This window comes from Mesoplodon densirostris, chromosome 12 (genome assembly GCF_025265405.1).
Source record: "Mesoplodon densirostris isolate mMesDen1 chromosome 12, mMesDen1 primary haplotype, whole genome shotgun sequence".
NCBI lineage: Eukaryota > Metazoa > Chordata > Mammalia > Artiodactyla > Ziphiidae > Mesoplodon > Mesoplodon densirostris.
The window spans coordinates 15,181,876-15,196,518 of NC_082672.1; the positions used below are offsets into that span (position 1 = coordinate 15,181,876).

At 40.4% G+C, this 14,643-nt stretch overlaps 1 protein-coding gene across 1 annotated transcript in view; it reads right to left on the reverse strand.

The window, feature by feature from the left end:
* CCDC170 (coiled-coil domain containing 170) overlaps positions 1–14,643 on the reverse strand; it is a 90,070-nt gene that overhangs the window by 57,381 nt on the left and 18,046 nt on the right. Inside the window, 1 exon segment of the mRNA XM_060114521.1 lies at positions 831–959. Coding sequence (XP_059970504.1) covers positions 831–959 — 129 coding nt within the window.

The following is a 14,643-nucleotide window of genomic DNA, read 5'->3' on the forward strand; positions in this document are numbered from 1 at the left end:
ATACTCGGATTTCTGGAAAAAATATAGGAGAAAAGGAAAATCATTATAGGATTTATACAAAGGAAACGTTTTAACTTTTATGAATTCTGTGGCATCAAAATGCTGAACACAGTAGGTGCCTTATTAAGCTACCAGATCCACCCCCATTAGAAAACTTTATGAATGCATCTATTTTTTTGGAACTGTTAAGTATGCATGCATACACACACACACACACACACACACACACACACACACACACACACACAATAAACTCATCTTTCAGTGGGATCCTGGCAGCCTAGTGAGACTGCTAGTTACCTCACAGGCAAGCCTAGGATTCCTTGGGGCCATCAGGCTATAAGCACATTGAGTCTACAGAGAATCTCCCAGAAACTCCACAATAGACCTGATCCAGCCCAGAGGGTAAATGGATCCCAATCATCTTCCTAGAATTTCCCCCAGACAACCAGAACCACAAGAAAGGGATTCAGATTACCAACCCCAGAGCTTCAGATTGCAAGCAATCCACATTAAAGGCAGCTACTCCCAGGGATGCTTACAGCCATCCAAAGCCCACACAGCCCAAACCCCAAGTCCCCAGGTGCCCCCAGGTGCTCTCAAGGATGTAGAGCTCCCCTGAGATCCAGAATCCAGCACGGCAAATGCACCGCCTTTCAGGAGTTCTCCACAGCTAGAGGGTAGGGGCACAATAAGAGAATAAGCGTAAACTTTGCCAAACAGTTTAAAACTGTTTCCCTTTGTCCTATTTCTAATCACCTCTATACTCTGCTTCGCTCCATAAGAAGCTAACAAGGCCATCTGTGAGTTATGAACACGCAGACTCTCACCTCAGACTGAGCAGATTCAAATGTGACCAGAGTTGCTGCAAGTTCACTCCGGGCAGCCTCGGCCACATTCCGCTAGTGGTTTAACTGCTCCCGAGTAACTGCGACTTCCAAGAGATGATCGTAAGTTTCCTGAGAGGGTTCCCCAGAAGACAAAATATACAAAGGAGAGTTAAACAATCTTTTCCATGCAGCTGTGCAAAGCAAGATTAAGTACAGAAGCATTCTTTGTAGTCCAAATATGTTGGAAAGGCTGTCCAGAGATGTGCTTGGTTCAGATTATTTCATTCTCCTTCTCAAAATTCTAAGGGAAGCAGGAGGCAGCCCGAGAACGAATGATAGGCTCCCCCAGGACGGTAGTGGAGTTTGACATTTAGGAGCTGGTATGTCCCCTTGGGGGACTTCCCTGGTGGTCCAGTGGGTAAGACTCCACGCTCCCAATGTAGGGGGCGGGGGTTCGATCCCTGGTCAGGGAACTAGATCCTGCATGCTGCAACAAAGATCTCGCATGCCACAACAAAGACCCGGGCACAGCCCAAAATAAATAAATAAATAAATAAAATATTAAAAAAAAAAAAAAGATTTGGCCTTTGACACTTTACAGAGTTTCCTTCCGCCCAACTCCAATGTTATTTGACCTCTGACCAGAACAGACAGCATCAACAAAGAACCACCAGAAGAGATGGTTAACAGGAGGCAGTTTTTACTGTTCTTCTGTTTCCAGACTACAAAGATTATCAACTCATCTCTGGTCTGTTGAATAAGTGTTTCATGTGTTTATCAAAGAGACCCTGTGATTTAAGTAGAGAAGTCTGTCTCCTTCATAACTATCCACTATGCCATTTATTCTCAATCTCATAGTCTATCTTGGGTTTTGGTTTTGGTTTATTTATTTATTTATTTTTGGCTGCGTTGGGTCTTTGTTGCTGCACGCCGGCTTTCTCTAGTTGCGGTGAGCGGGGGCTACTCTTGGTTGCGGTGAGCGGGCTTCTAATTGCGGTGGTTTCTCTTATTGCAGAGCATGGGCTTCAGTAGTTGTGGCTCAAGGGCTCTAGAGCGCAGGCTCAGTAGTTGTGGCACACGGGCTTAGTTGCTCCACGGCATGTGGGATGTTCCCGGACCAGGGCTCGAACCCATGTCCCCTGCATTGGCAGGCAGACTCTTAACCACTGCGCCACCAGGAAAGCCCTATCTTGGGGTTTTGAAGGTTACTCGGATGAATGCCTGAGGCCAGAGATAGTGGTCATGCCTGGAGTCCTTCTCCATCCAGAAGGGAACAGCTCTCAGCTCCACTGATGGCTGCAAATGCAGAAATATGGATCCCAGCATGGCCTCATTACTCTAATTTTTCAAGACAAGTCCTATATTTGGGCTTTTTGAAGTAAAAATTCCCAGTTTTTGCCTCTGGGTGACTAATTTAAATTAAAAAAAAAACACCATATGATCCCAATAAACACATCTGCAGAGCAGATTTGATGGGTTTGGGCTGTGGGTCCGGATGTAACCTCTGGTTCTGTTTCTGTCCTATTCATGCCATAACACCTGCTTTCTGAAAGAATTATTCCAGAGTTTGGACAGATACCCACCTCTATGAAGTTTCCAGGGCCTGAGGTCTTTGTGAAAGACATACAAGAATGCCATTCATTTTTGAAGGAATATGAAAGAGGTCACATAAAGGAGGGTTTCCCTGGAATATCTAGTGTCCTCGGGGGACACACCAGTAAAACCTGTTTATGATTCTGCCCGGCTACTGAACTGCCAAAGACTACTGTTTGGAAATACTCATGAATGCAAAAGTCATCTTAAAGCCCGAACTTCACAACAAGCATTGTCATGACGAGTGTGTTTCAATCCACAAAATGCTAAACAAAACCTTCAGCGCACTTAGTAACAGCCAGTGTTTGTCAATTACAACATATGCAAGAAGATGGTAGGCATGTACTCCTGGGGGCAAAGCATAAAACAATTAACTGCATCTATTAAGAGAACCATATCCTGTTCAGCCTCACCCAGCATTCAGAAGGAACTTTTCCACCCTAAACACTCCAGCAATATTTTCTAAAATAAGCCATGTGAGGACCTAAGTCACCTACAAGAGGTCTGAGCTACAGCATGTATGGACCATTTTCTGAAATTCCTTAGGGAAATAAGTTTCTTAATGGCTATGATTATTTCTTTCCTTGACTAACATGATTTTTTAGGACATGACATAGTCATACTCTAATTTTATATCTCTTTCTTATGAAAAACTATTGTGTCCGTTGGATATAATATTAAGAGCCCCTGAGACAGTTCAGAAGTGGGCCTTTATTTGAGGAGGTTACAGTGTAATGCAGGACACCACCAAAAGCATTAGCATCTTCACATGCTCAGGGGCAAAAGAAACCACATATTAAGATATTATTACCTTTGACACTGGAACAGGGTCTACATGAGGAGGACTCTTGATTACTGAGTTTAGAAGACAGTTGCTAGGGTCTAAATCACCTTTCAAAGTCCAGCAGACTCGAGATTATTCATCAGCAAATGTTTACAAAAAGCCTATTCTGGGTCAGGCACTGAGCTTACAGTCTAATAAGAAAAAGAGCATTTATCAAACAACCACACTGGTGATTGTGTAATTACAAACTGAAATAAATTCAAGGAAAGAAACAAACAGACAACAAAGGAAAGTGACTTAAAATTAGGGAGGTGGAAGGAAAGATGTCCCTAAAGAAGTGATGATTAAATAGAAATTAAATAGGCAAGAGGTACTGAAACAGGAGCAACCCACATCTTTCAAATAGCCAAAAGTCCGAGCAAAGGTCCTGTGGCAGGAGTATGCCCTGTGTGATCAAGGATCAGAGAGAAGGCAGTGAGGCCTTCTGAGGGGTCAGAGTAGGTGAAGAACACTGGCAGCAGGGCTCGAAAGACAGCCCTGAGCCCATTGATTTATTTTAGTACCTGATAGGGCTTCTTTTTAAAAATATTCCTCCTTGGCTATTCTTACATGTTCATTTTACCATATGAAACTTAGAATCAGCTCATCAAATTCCAAAAAATCCTGTTGGCATTTTTATTGGGAGCATGTTAACTTTATAAATAAACTTAAAGAGAAGTAACATCTCTTAAATGTTGAGTTTTCCAAATAAAATCCTCTTTTTTCCATTTGTTCAGGAATTCTCATATGTCACATATGTAGCTGTGATGGTTAATTTTATGTGACAACTTGACTGGGCCACAGGGTGTCCAGATATTTGGTTTAAACATTATTCTGGTTGTGTCTGTGAGGATTTTCTGGATGAGATTAACATTTGAATCACTAGACTGAATAAAGCAGGTTGCCCTCCCCAATGTGGGTGCGCCTCATCCAATCCACTGAAGGCCTGTATAGAACAAAAAGCCTGAGTAAGGGAGAATCTGTTCTTTCTGCATGTTTTTGAGCTGGGACATCAATCTTCCCCTGCCTTTGGATTCAGACTCAGACTGGAGTTTACACCTTCAGCTCTCCTGGGCCTCCAGCTGGCCTACTGCAGACCTTGGGAATTCTCAGCCTCCATTATTACTCAAGCCAATTCCTTGTCATATATATATATATATATATATATATATGACATATATATATACATATATACATATATATATATATACACACACACACACACACACACACACACACACACACACACACATATACATACATATACATCCTACTGGTTCTGCTTCTCCAAAGAACCCTGACTGAGCCCCAGAGACACCTCTGTCTTGAGCTGGGCTCTGGAGTATACCACACTGACATAAATCATACCAATGTTTTCTTTTTTTTTTCTGTTGCTATACCAATATTTTCTTAAGCAAAAATAAACAAATGGGACCTAAACTTATAAGCTTTTACACAGCAAAGGAAACCATAAGCAAAATGAAAGACAACCTATGGACTGGGAGGAAATATTTGCAATGTGACCGACAAGGGCTTAATTTCCAAAATATACAAACAGCTCCTACAACTCAATGACAAAAAAATAAACGACCCAATCAAAAAATGGGCAGAAGACCTAAACAGACATTTCTCCAAAGAAGACATACAGATGGCCAATAGGCACAGGGAAAGATGCTCCACATTGCTAATTATTAGAGAAATGCAAATCAAAACCACAATGAGGTACTACTTCACATCGGTCAGAATGGCCATCATCAAAAAGCCTACAAATAACAAACGCTGGAGAGGGTGTGGAGAAAAGGGAACCCTCCTACCTGTTGATGGGAATGTAAATTGGTACAGTCACTATGGAAAATACTCAGTAGTATCAAGGTTCCTTCAAAAAAAAAAAAAACTAAAAAGAGTTGCCATATGGAGTATACCACGGAAATCCATTCCTTCAAGACACTTTGAGGTAGCTTGAAATGAGGAGAAATGCACAGCAGTAGCATGAGAGGATTACAAGGATAAGGAAAAACAATATGAAAACTGAAAGAAGAATACATGAATTTATTTATTTATGCCTATGCTTTTCCTCTTAGCCCTTCCTTGGCTGTCCCATAGATCCTTATGTAGTGTTCTTCATATTTGGCTTGGATTTCTTCTTTGACCTGAGTTGTTTTAAGGGCTTAGTTGTTTTTGTGGCTCTCTGTTCTCAGAATTTGTTACGTTGTCTGTTTTATTGCATTGTGCTCAGACAACCCAACTGTATTCCAGGCTGACATTCACGGGTGTACACCAGTGGGGTGGACCAATGTCCATTCAGAACTGGGTCCATTCAGACTGGAAGGTTGTCCTTCTTTTACCAGCCATTACACATTTTCACCATCATCCTTTTCTATATTATTTCTACTACAGGGAATTTATCAAGGTTTTTGTGAATACTCAATTTTATGAACATCCAATGGGTATTTAAAAGGAAGGTATATTCTCTATCTTCTGAGCTTGAAATTCAATATGTATCAGTTAGTTCTACTTTATTCATCATTTTAATTAGGCATTTCTAGTCTTGTCTAATTTCTATCCTTTTACTCTATCATGGCTCGAGAGAGGTGAGTTAGAGCCTCCTATTACTACTATAATTCTCTATCACCTTGTAGCACTTGTATTCTTGCTGAATGAATACTGGTACTGCTTGACTTGGTGCAAAGATTCAGAAATTTCATACATTCGTTGTGAATTATACCACGTAGCACGATAATGTGCCATTATTTGTCTGACCCTTTTTGCTCATAATTCAACTTTTTCCAGTATTGAGATCATGACTCCTGATTTCTTTTTGTTTGCACCTGACTACGTATACCTTTGTTCCAGCTTTTTATTGTCAACCTTTGTCACTTTGTCTTGGGTGTCTTATATGTAAATAAAGTTGGTTAAGCCCTTTGGATACCCTTCCAATTACACTATATCTATTAAAAATTGAAATGTAAATACTATGACCCAGCAGCTCTACCTCTCAATTATCTCCCCTTGAAAAATAGTCACATATGTGCATAACGATATAACAGCAAAAAAGAGGGGGTGTGTGAAACAATATAAATTCCCATCAACAAGGCAATCACTAAAAAAGGCACTCCCAAACTATGAATTCTAGGCAAAAAGCAGTAGGAGATCGTGCTGTATGTTTGGGCATAAGAATATCTCCAAGATATACCACTGAACAAAAGTAAGAAAGTACAGATCCAGTGTTTGATACCTTTTTCCATAAAACACATAGGGAGGGAAAGCACTATGTTTTTTCTATAAATATATTTAGAGAAGAAAAAGAGAAAAAGGTCTGAAGGGACATACATCACCTTAATAACAGTCCTCACCTCTGGAGCCGACAATAGTATTGGAGCTGGGAGGGGAAAGGCTTTGTTTTTTTCAAAAAGGATATATTTATGCATTTCTTGTATAATTAAATATAATTTAAAGAAAAGAAAAATACTGGGAAGAAATGTTACTGCGGTTATCTTTTAGTTATAGGACTACCTTTTATTTTCTTCTTTATTATATGTTTTTATATTTTCCAAATCCTTTATAGTGACTGTACATTAATTTTATAATCAGAGTAAACATCCCCCCTTAAATAAAAACAAAAGGAATAAGGACAAGAATAGACAAAAATCACAAAACCTGCCATGTGGTGCCTTTATGGAAAACACAAGGACAAAGAAACAATCCCAGTAGCATAGGAATTTGAATGCATGTGAGAGCAGACATCTCAGGGGTTTGCCCTTTTAATTAAGCCCCCTAAAGTTAGTAAGATTTGTGGAAAATTCTTCAACTTTTTCTATAAACATTAAGCACTCTTCACCTTAAAGAAACTAATTTTACCCTATTCAAAATGGCAAGATTAAAAACTCATCCATTTGTCCTCACGTGAGGACACTCCAAGTTATTAGGTCTCTCTCAGCCAACCCATGAAGCAATTTTACATTAATCTTAGAAAGCCAACTACCTATGATTTGATTCAGCTACTGATATTATGATAATGATTGAAATTGCCTCACAGGGTGGCTCCTAGGCTTTTCAGAATAAAGGATAGTTTCAAAGCGCAAAGGCAGAAAGAAGAGATCAGCTTATTCATAATTTAGTACACAATGTGTCCAATTATCTGACCTGGGGACAATGTCTTGGGCCAGTCTTGCTTCTATGGTATTTAGTTGTCTTATTTTCCCATGGACAAAAAATAAAAAGAAAAGAAAAGAAAATGAGAGGAAAATCACTGCCTACCTCTGACACACAAAAGCACCTAAATCCATTCCTATCTTTCTATCCCATAACCAACCTCCCCTTTGTTCCAGCATTATTCCATACCGCAGCGCATGACTGTGTCACCAAGGCACTTCCACTGTGGAATGCTTCCTTCAGCCTCTCCCTCTCTCTATCTCCTTCCCTCTCTCTCCCCATCCCTCTTTAAGTCTCCAGTGCTGCCCCAGTGAGCAATCCCTTCTAAGACTCTCTCCCCTACTCTCCAACTTCTTCCCCCCAAGTAGTTTCTCCTCTAATTTACAGGGCATAAATTAAGTCTTACAAATTGTATTTCTCCAACCAATGCCAATTTTGACTACTCATTAGTTCTTCTCCAGACTTTGAAGGATTTTCCTGGCCCTCCTGCTTTTCCTTCTTATATCTGCATTTGGTTTCCAGGGTTTACTAGTGCCTGCAGCGGACAGTGTGATGGGTGTGGAATTCAGGAAATAAATCTGAGTGTCTACATTTTAGCAGCTGTGGGACAAATTTTGGAGGAAGACATTTCTGCATTAAATCAAGTTTTGTGAAGAAGCCGATCTATTATTTTTCATTGTTCTCTAATCCCTTTTTTCTTGGTGTCACTTAAAAATCCTTCTAACTCTATATCTTTATTGCAGAGAATGCAGTATTCCAAAATGTTCTTAATACTATGGCTCTGCTAAAAGAAACTGAGTCCATACTTTCAGATGGGGAAGGGTTGCAGTTAGAAAAACTTAGATGCCAAACCTTTTGAGAGTTTGCTTCAAGTACTAATCCTGACATAACAATATATATTAAATATGTATCTTATATATACTTATATATTAGATATGTATCTCATATATATACATATATATATGATCATAACTAATATTCACTGAACCAGGAACTATTTCTTTTTTGTGGGGGCGGGGGGGGAACTATTTCCATTCAATCTTCCCAACAGCCCTATGACTATTCTTTTTTTAAAATTTATTTATTTATGTATTTATTTATTTATGGCTGCATTGGGTCTTCGTTGCTGCGTGCGGGCTTCCTCTAGTTGCTTTGAGCAGGGGCTACTCTTCGTTGCGGTGCACGGGCTTCTTATTGCGGTGGCTTCTCTTGTTGCAGAACACAGGCTCTAGGCGCACAGGCTTCAGTAGTTGCAGCACGTGGGCTTCAGCAGTTGTGGCACGTGGGCTCAGTAGTTGTGACGGGAGGGCTTCAGTAGCTGTGGCTCACAGGCTTTAGAGTGCAGACTCAGTAGCTGTGGTGCATGGGCTTAGTTGCTCCGCGGCATGTGGGATCTTCCCGGACCAGGGCTCGAACCCGTGTCCCCTGTATTAGCAGGTGGATTCTTAACCACTGAGCCACCAGGGAAGTCCCCTATGACTATTCTTATCCCCCAGGGATTGTTCTTATCCTCTCATCCAAAAATGAAGCTATTAAGGACTAAAAAGGAAATTCTTTTGCCAAATAGCAAACAACTGGTAGTAGATCTGGGAGCAGTGATTGCTTTTCTGTGCTATATAATTTTAAAATTAAGTTTAAAGTAGGATTAATGAATGGGCATATAAAATGTCCCTGCCACTGCAGGAGACACTTCGGCATATACCCCGTGACCCACAATTCTATTTGTAATTCTACATGAATGTTCGTGGTTCGCAGTGTCCATCAATACAGGAATTGGTCAACAATAGTACATCCATAAGATGGGAAACTAGAAAGCAGTTAAAAGAACAGAACTAAACCTATTTAGAGCAGCACAGATAGATCTCAAAAACATACTGTTTTTCAAATAAAGTAAATCAGAGGACAAAACTGATAGTATGATACCGTTTATGTTTTTAAAATACATGTTAAACAAAATAACGTATTTTCTAGGTTTAAGTATGAATGCAAAAAGTATTTTTTTAATGGTCTGGAGGATACTCACCAAATGTATTTAATAATTACCTCTGGTGAACAGGGGAAGGGTGTCAGGATTAGAGATGATTGACAAAAGGAACTATAGTTTCTATGTAATGTTCTCATTTTTAAAGGAAAAGTGGATATAATTGTAATATTAAAATCAAGCTCTTAATTAAGTGAAAGACAACTGAAAGCATGTTTAAAGAGGCCAATTTACTATGTTCTCAGCTTTCACATCCTAATCTTCAGACTTAAGAAACTGAATACCATGTGAATTCTTTACTGGCTGCAGAAGCAGCAGGAAACCCTGAACTTGAACCTCAGCGTGCACAAGGCGGCAGAGGTAAAAAGAAGAATCATTGAATTTCCAGCAATACTTGGAATGTATTTTCTGGGCAGCAAGAAGGTTTTGACTACATTTCGGACAGGAAGTTCACCACAAAAATGAATGGAATAATACAATATTATAGCCAAAACTGTATCTTCAAGGATTAAAACAAGAATTCAATGATTCTTAATGTTTTTAACAACTCTAAAAAGATCTCCAATTAACAAAGGACAAGCCAGAGAGAGAAAACAACCTAAATAACATGTGTTGCACTAAATCGTTGCTTTCTCTTCCAACGTAACTCTTAGCTCTGCCCAAAGAAAACGCAACAAAAATGATGCTGCTTCGCCATTCTGATACTATTTCTTCTGTTAAAAGGAGGCCATGACTTCCAGCATACACACTCCTGCCAGTGACAGTCTCCTGAGAGACGAATTTTGTAAACAATGAGAAGACTGTGGAACGTTAGCATATGTACTCTCTCCAGGTTTCACATTAGAAAGAAACCAAATAATTTTTAACCTCCTCATAAGAATTGTTGCAAGGTGACGAAGCAAGATGACAAGGCAAGATCCACAAATAAGTTTTCAGAATTCATTTTTCTCTTTTGCGTCCAGAATAAAACGGGTTAAAAGCAGATTTCAAATCCCAAACCACAGTGCTTAGCAACTCTCATTACGAATCATGAAGAGGACAAGGATGTCCTCAGCACACTCTAGAGGACAGACTGGAGTGGGCAGACTCCTGTTTAGGAAGCCCTTCCTTTCTAAAGACAGAACCCCTAATCTCACCCTCTCCCCTCCCCAGGACCTGCACCACATCATCCCTAATAAAGAGCTCAGCAGGAGGCAGCTGGCGAAGATCAAAGGAGGGGTCAGAGGCCACAAGAAAATCAACTAATGGACAGTGTATTCACCTGAATAGTAAACCTCTCGGGACTTCCCTGGTGGTCCAGTGGTTAAGAATTCGCCTTCCAATGCAGGGGACGACGCAGGTTCGATCCCTGGTCAGGGAACTAAGATCCCACATGCCACGGGGCAACTAAGCCCGTGTGCCACAGCTACTGAGCCCGTGCACTCTGGAGCCCATGCATCACAACTAGAGAGAAGCCTGTGCACCATAATGAAAGATCCCGCATGCCGCAACTAAGACCCGATGCAGCCAAAAAAAAAAAAAAAGAAGTAATCCTCTCACTCTTCTCATATTTGCAGTTTCAAAGTCTTTGCACTCCATTTTTCCCTCTGCTTAATTTTCTGAAAGACTTGACCAATCAAAATTCCCACCTGACCACACCACTATCTTTCAGTTATTGTCTCATACAGCCTATGCTTCTCCTTCACAGCACTTACACAATGGTAAGGAATACATTATATGTGTAATTAAGTATTTAATGTCTCCCTCCCTCAAAAGACTGTGATGTTCACAAAGTCATACCTAGCACATAACCAGTACCTCACAATGTAAATGTTCAATAATTATTCATAGAATAAGTGGATGGATGGATGGATGGATGGATGGATAGATGCTCTTTTTATTAATATCCTAGTCCTCCCATTTGATTCACTCCACAATCTCATCCTGTTCTCATCTGCTATACCAAGTTCCATCAGTCTCTGGAGCTGGCTGGTTTCTACTGCACACCGAGCCCCAGCAATGATGGGCTAGTTTAGGAAACACACAGATTCTCCCACTACGACCCATCGCAGCCTGTCCGTCTCCAGTAGCATTAGTATCCAGACACCATGGATGTATCACATAACCATAAGCCCTGACAAGAGAAAAACTGTCTTGCCTTTGACTCTGTGGGTGTTCTGGAACATACCTCCCAGTCACTGAATAGCTTCTTCTATATCATGGCAGGATCATAAACTAAAGGCTAGTCCCCACCCCACTAGTGTTTCCTGTAATTCCTATAATCTTCACAGTTTACCAAAGGTCAAGATCTTAGAGAATGACTTTAACTTCCATGCAAAGTTTCAAGGTTATTTCTAATCCAATGTCAAAACAAGAAAAACAGGGCTTCCCTGGTGGCACAGTGGTTGAGAGTCCGCCTGCCGATGCAGGGGACACGGGTTCATGCCCCAGTCTGGGAGGATCCCACATGCCGCAGAGCGGCTGGGCCCGTGAGCCTCGGCCGCTGAGCCTGCGCGTCCGGAGCCTGTGCACCGCAACGGGAGAGGCCACAACAGTGAGAGGCCAGCGTACCGCCAAAAAAAAAAAAAAGAAAAAAACAAAGAAAAACAAAAAAGGAATTAAGCAAATGGCAGGAAAGAAAGATTGAAAGAGGGAACGAATAAGAGGAAGCGAGTGTCCTGTGTGTGCTGCTGGTGCCCTGCACTTGTTAGGGGTGGACCAGTGTGACTTGGCTCTTCCAAGCAGATCAACGTGAGTCACACAATCTACCAGAACCATGAGGTAAAGCAAACAAGTCGCTCGGTAACAGGACACCTGTTCACGACAGGAAATCACAACAAATTTCAAAACCCGTGGAACAATCCAATGGCCTAATGCCAAGCGTTTGTTCAGTAAAAGCGCTTCTATAGCAGGGTCAAAACAGTGGAGTCCAAATAGGCATCTCTCTCGGGTTTTGGTTTTTCAGGGATCATTCTGAAGTAGAGGAGAGAATGAATGAATGCAGCTTCTTCAGTCGATCCTTTGAATGTCATTGGACAACATCGGCTTAGTTAATACCAGAAACACATTCCTGAGACCTCTTGTATTAAGACTCATCATCTGGATCCAGCCTCCTGCTGAGACCAGTAAAATATGTCCTGCTAGGTGAGAATAGAGGCTTCATATAGCTGACGGCAACTTGCCAAGCTCTTCAATGTCCTATGTGCTAAGCTGATGTGATAATTTTAAGGCATCTCAACATTAGGATTGAAAATGGCTCTGCCACAACAGCTGCCTCCCTCTCCTCCCTTCCGCGCATCTCCTTTTGGGCTGATCGAACCTTCCCACTGCTGCAGAGTAGACGGGATGAAATGCACACCTGATCAGGTCCCTCCCTACCTGCCAAAGCTGCCCATCTTAGACAAGGTAAGGGATAATCTCCTTAAGTTGTACAAATCTCCTCTCAGTCACCAAAGGCCTGTTATCAGTGTTTCTGCCCCAATGTCGATATCTAGCCTGACCTTCAGTCACAAATGAGATCTGTCTAAACATGCCATGTATCTTTCATAACTGTTCCGTGCTTGAGGTTCTTCTACCTCCTTCCCAGTCTCTTCCTCCACTTGAGAAATGCCTGGACTCAATTCTAGAGTTAGAATGGGCTTCTCTGTGAAACTTTCCTAGCGTACCCAGGCAGAATTCTTTTTTTTTTTATATTTTTATTGGAGTACAGTTGATTTACAATGTTGTGTTCGTTTCTGTTGCACAGCAAAGTGAATCAGTTATACATATACATATATCCACTCTTTTTTAGATTCTCTTCCCATATAGGTCATTACAGAATATTGAATAGAGTCTCGTGTGCTACACAGTAGGTTCTTATTAGTTATCTATCAATATTGTATATATATTAGTTTGTATGTGTCAATCCCGGTCTCCCAATTTATCCCTTCCCAACCCTTACCCGCTTAGTAACTGTAAGTTTGTTTTCTACTTCTGTGACTCTATTTCTGTTTTGTAGACAGGTTCATTTGTACCATTCTTTTAGATTCTTTACCCAATTTACCAATCATCCTCAGCTTGTTTTATTTATTTTGGTTAATAATTCTCTGATTGTCTAATCAATGAAAAAAGATAAATGTCACCCACATTCTTACCAGAGACAATACTGATATATTTTCATGCATTTCTTTAGAGTACTTTTCTTATACATATATACTGTATGCTTTTTAAAAAACATAATTGGGGTTACACTATAACAATAATTTGGTATCCTATCTTCTTTGCTAAATATTAATATTTTCCCAAGTATTCTTTTAAAATGTTAAGAGATGCACAACATTCCATCATAAAGCTGTAATTTAATTTCACTATTCTATTGATAGACATTTAGTTCTTTTTCCTATCTGTCACTATTACACATCTGTTAGAATTTCTGATTGTTTCCTTAAGACAAATTCCTGGAAGGGAAACAACTGGGTCAAAGTGAATAAAAAGTTTAAGGATTGGGCTTCCCTGGTGGCACAGTGGTTGAGAGTTCGTGCCCCAGTCTGGGAAGATCCCACATGCCACGGAGCGGCTGGGCCCATGAGCCATGGCCGCTGAGCCTGCGCGTCCGGAGCCTGTGCTCCGCAATGGGAGAGGCCACAACAGTGAGAGGCCTGCGTACCGAAAAAAAAAAAAAAAAAAAAAAAAATTTAAGGATCTTCGTACATATATCAACACATAAGTAGCACTAATTTCACTAATTTACATTCCTACCGATAATTTATTATAATAGTTTCATGACACTAAGGGTCACTGCTTACTCAGTCCCTTCCCAATATTTCTCTATCACTTTAAAGATGTCTGCATTTTAATATTTATCAAATGAATAACACAGTAAGATGAGTTATCATTTTTTGAGGATTTGAGCTACATAAGCACTGTACTAACACGATTGCATTCAATCCTTACAATTCTTACAGAAGAGAATTCTCCTCCTCTCCCAGGCTTGCCCAACAGATAGTGAGTGACAGAACCTGACAACAAACCCACAGCCTACCTGACCTAAATCCAGGCTTTGACCAGCGGGTCTACAAATGTTTTTGCTTATGCAACCTATCAGTATCAATTTGTAGAATAAATTTGAATATTTATTTATGTAAAAATACACTACTGTCATATTAGGCATATTACCAAATATACACAAAATACAAATCAAGATGAGATTAAAATAATAATGCAAATATTTTCTTCCTGAACCTCTCATAAATCATTTTGCACACCTCCTGTAGACACAAGCCCACTTCTGAGGAGCACAGCCCTTA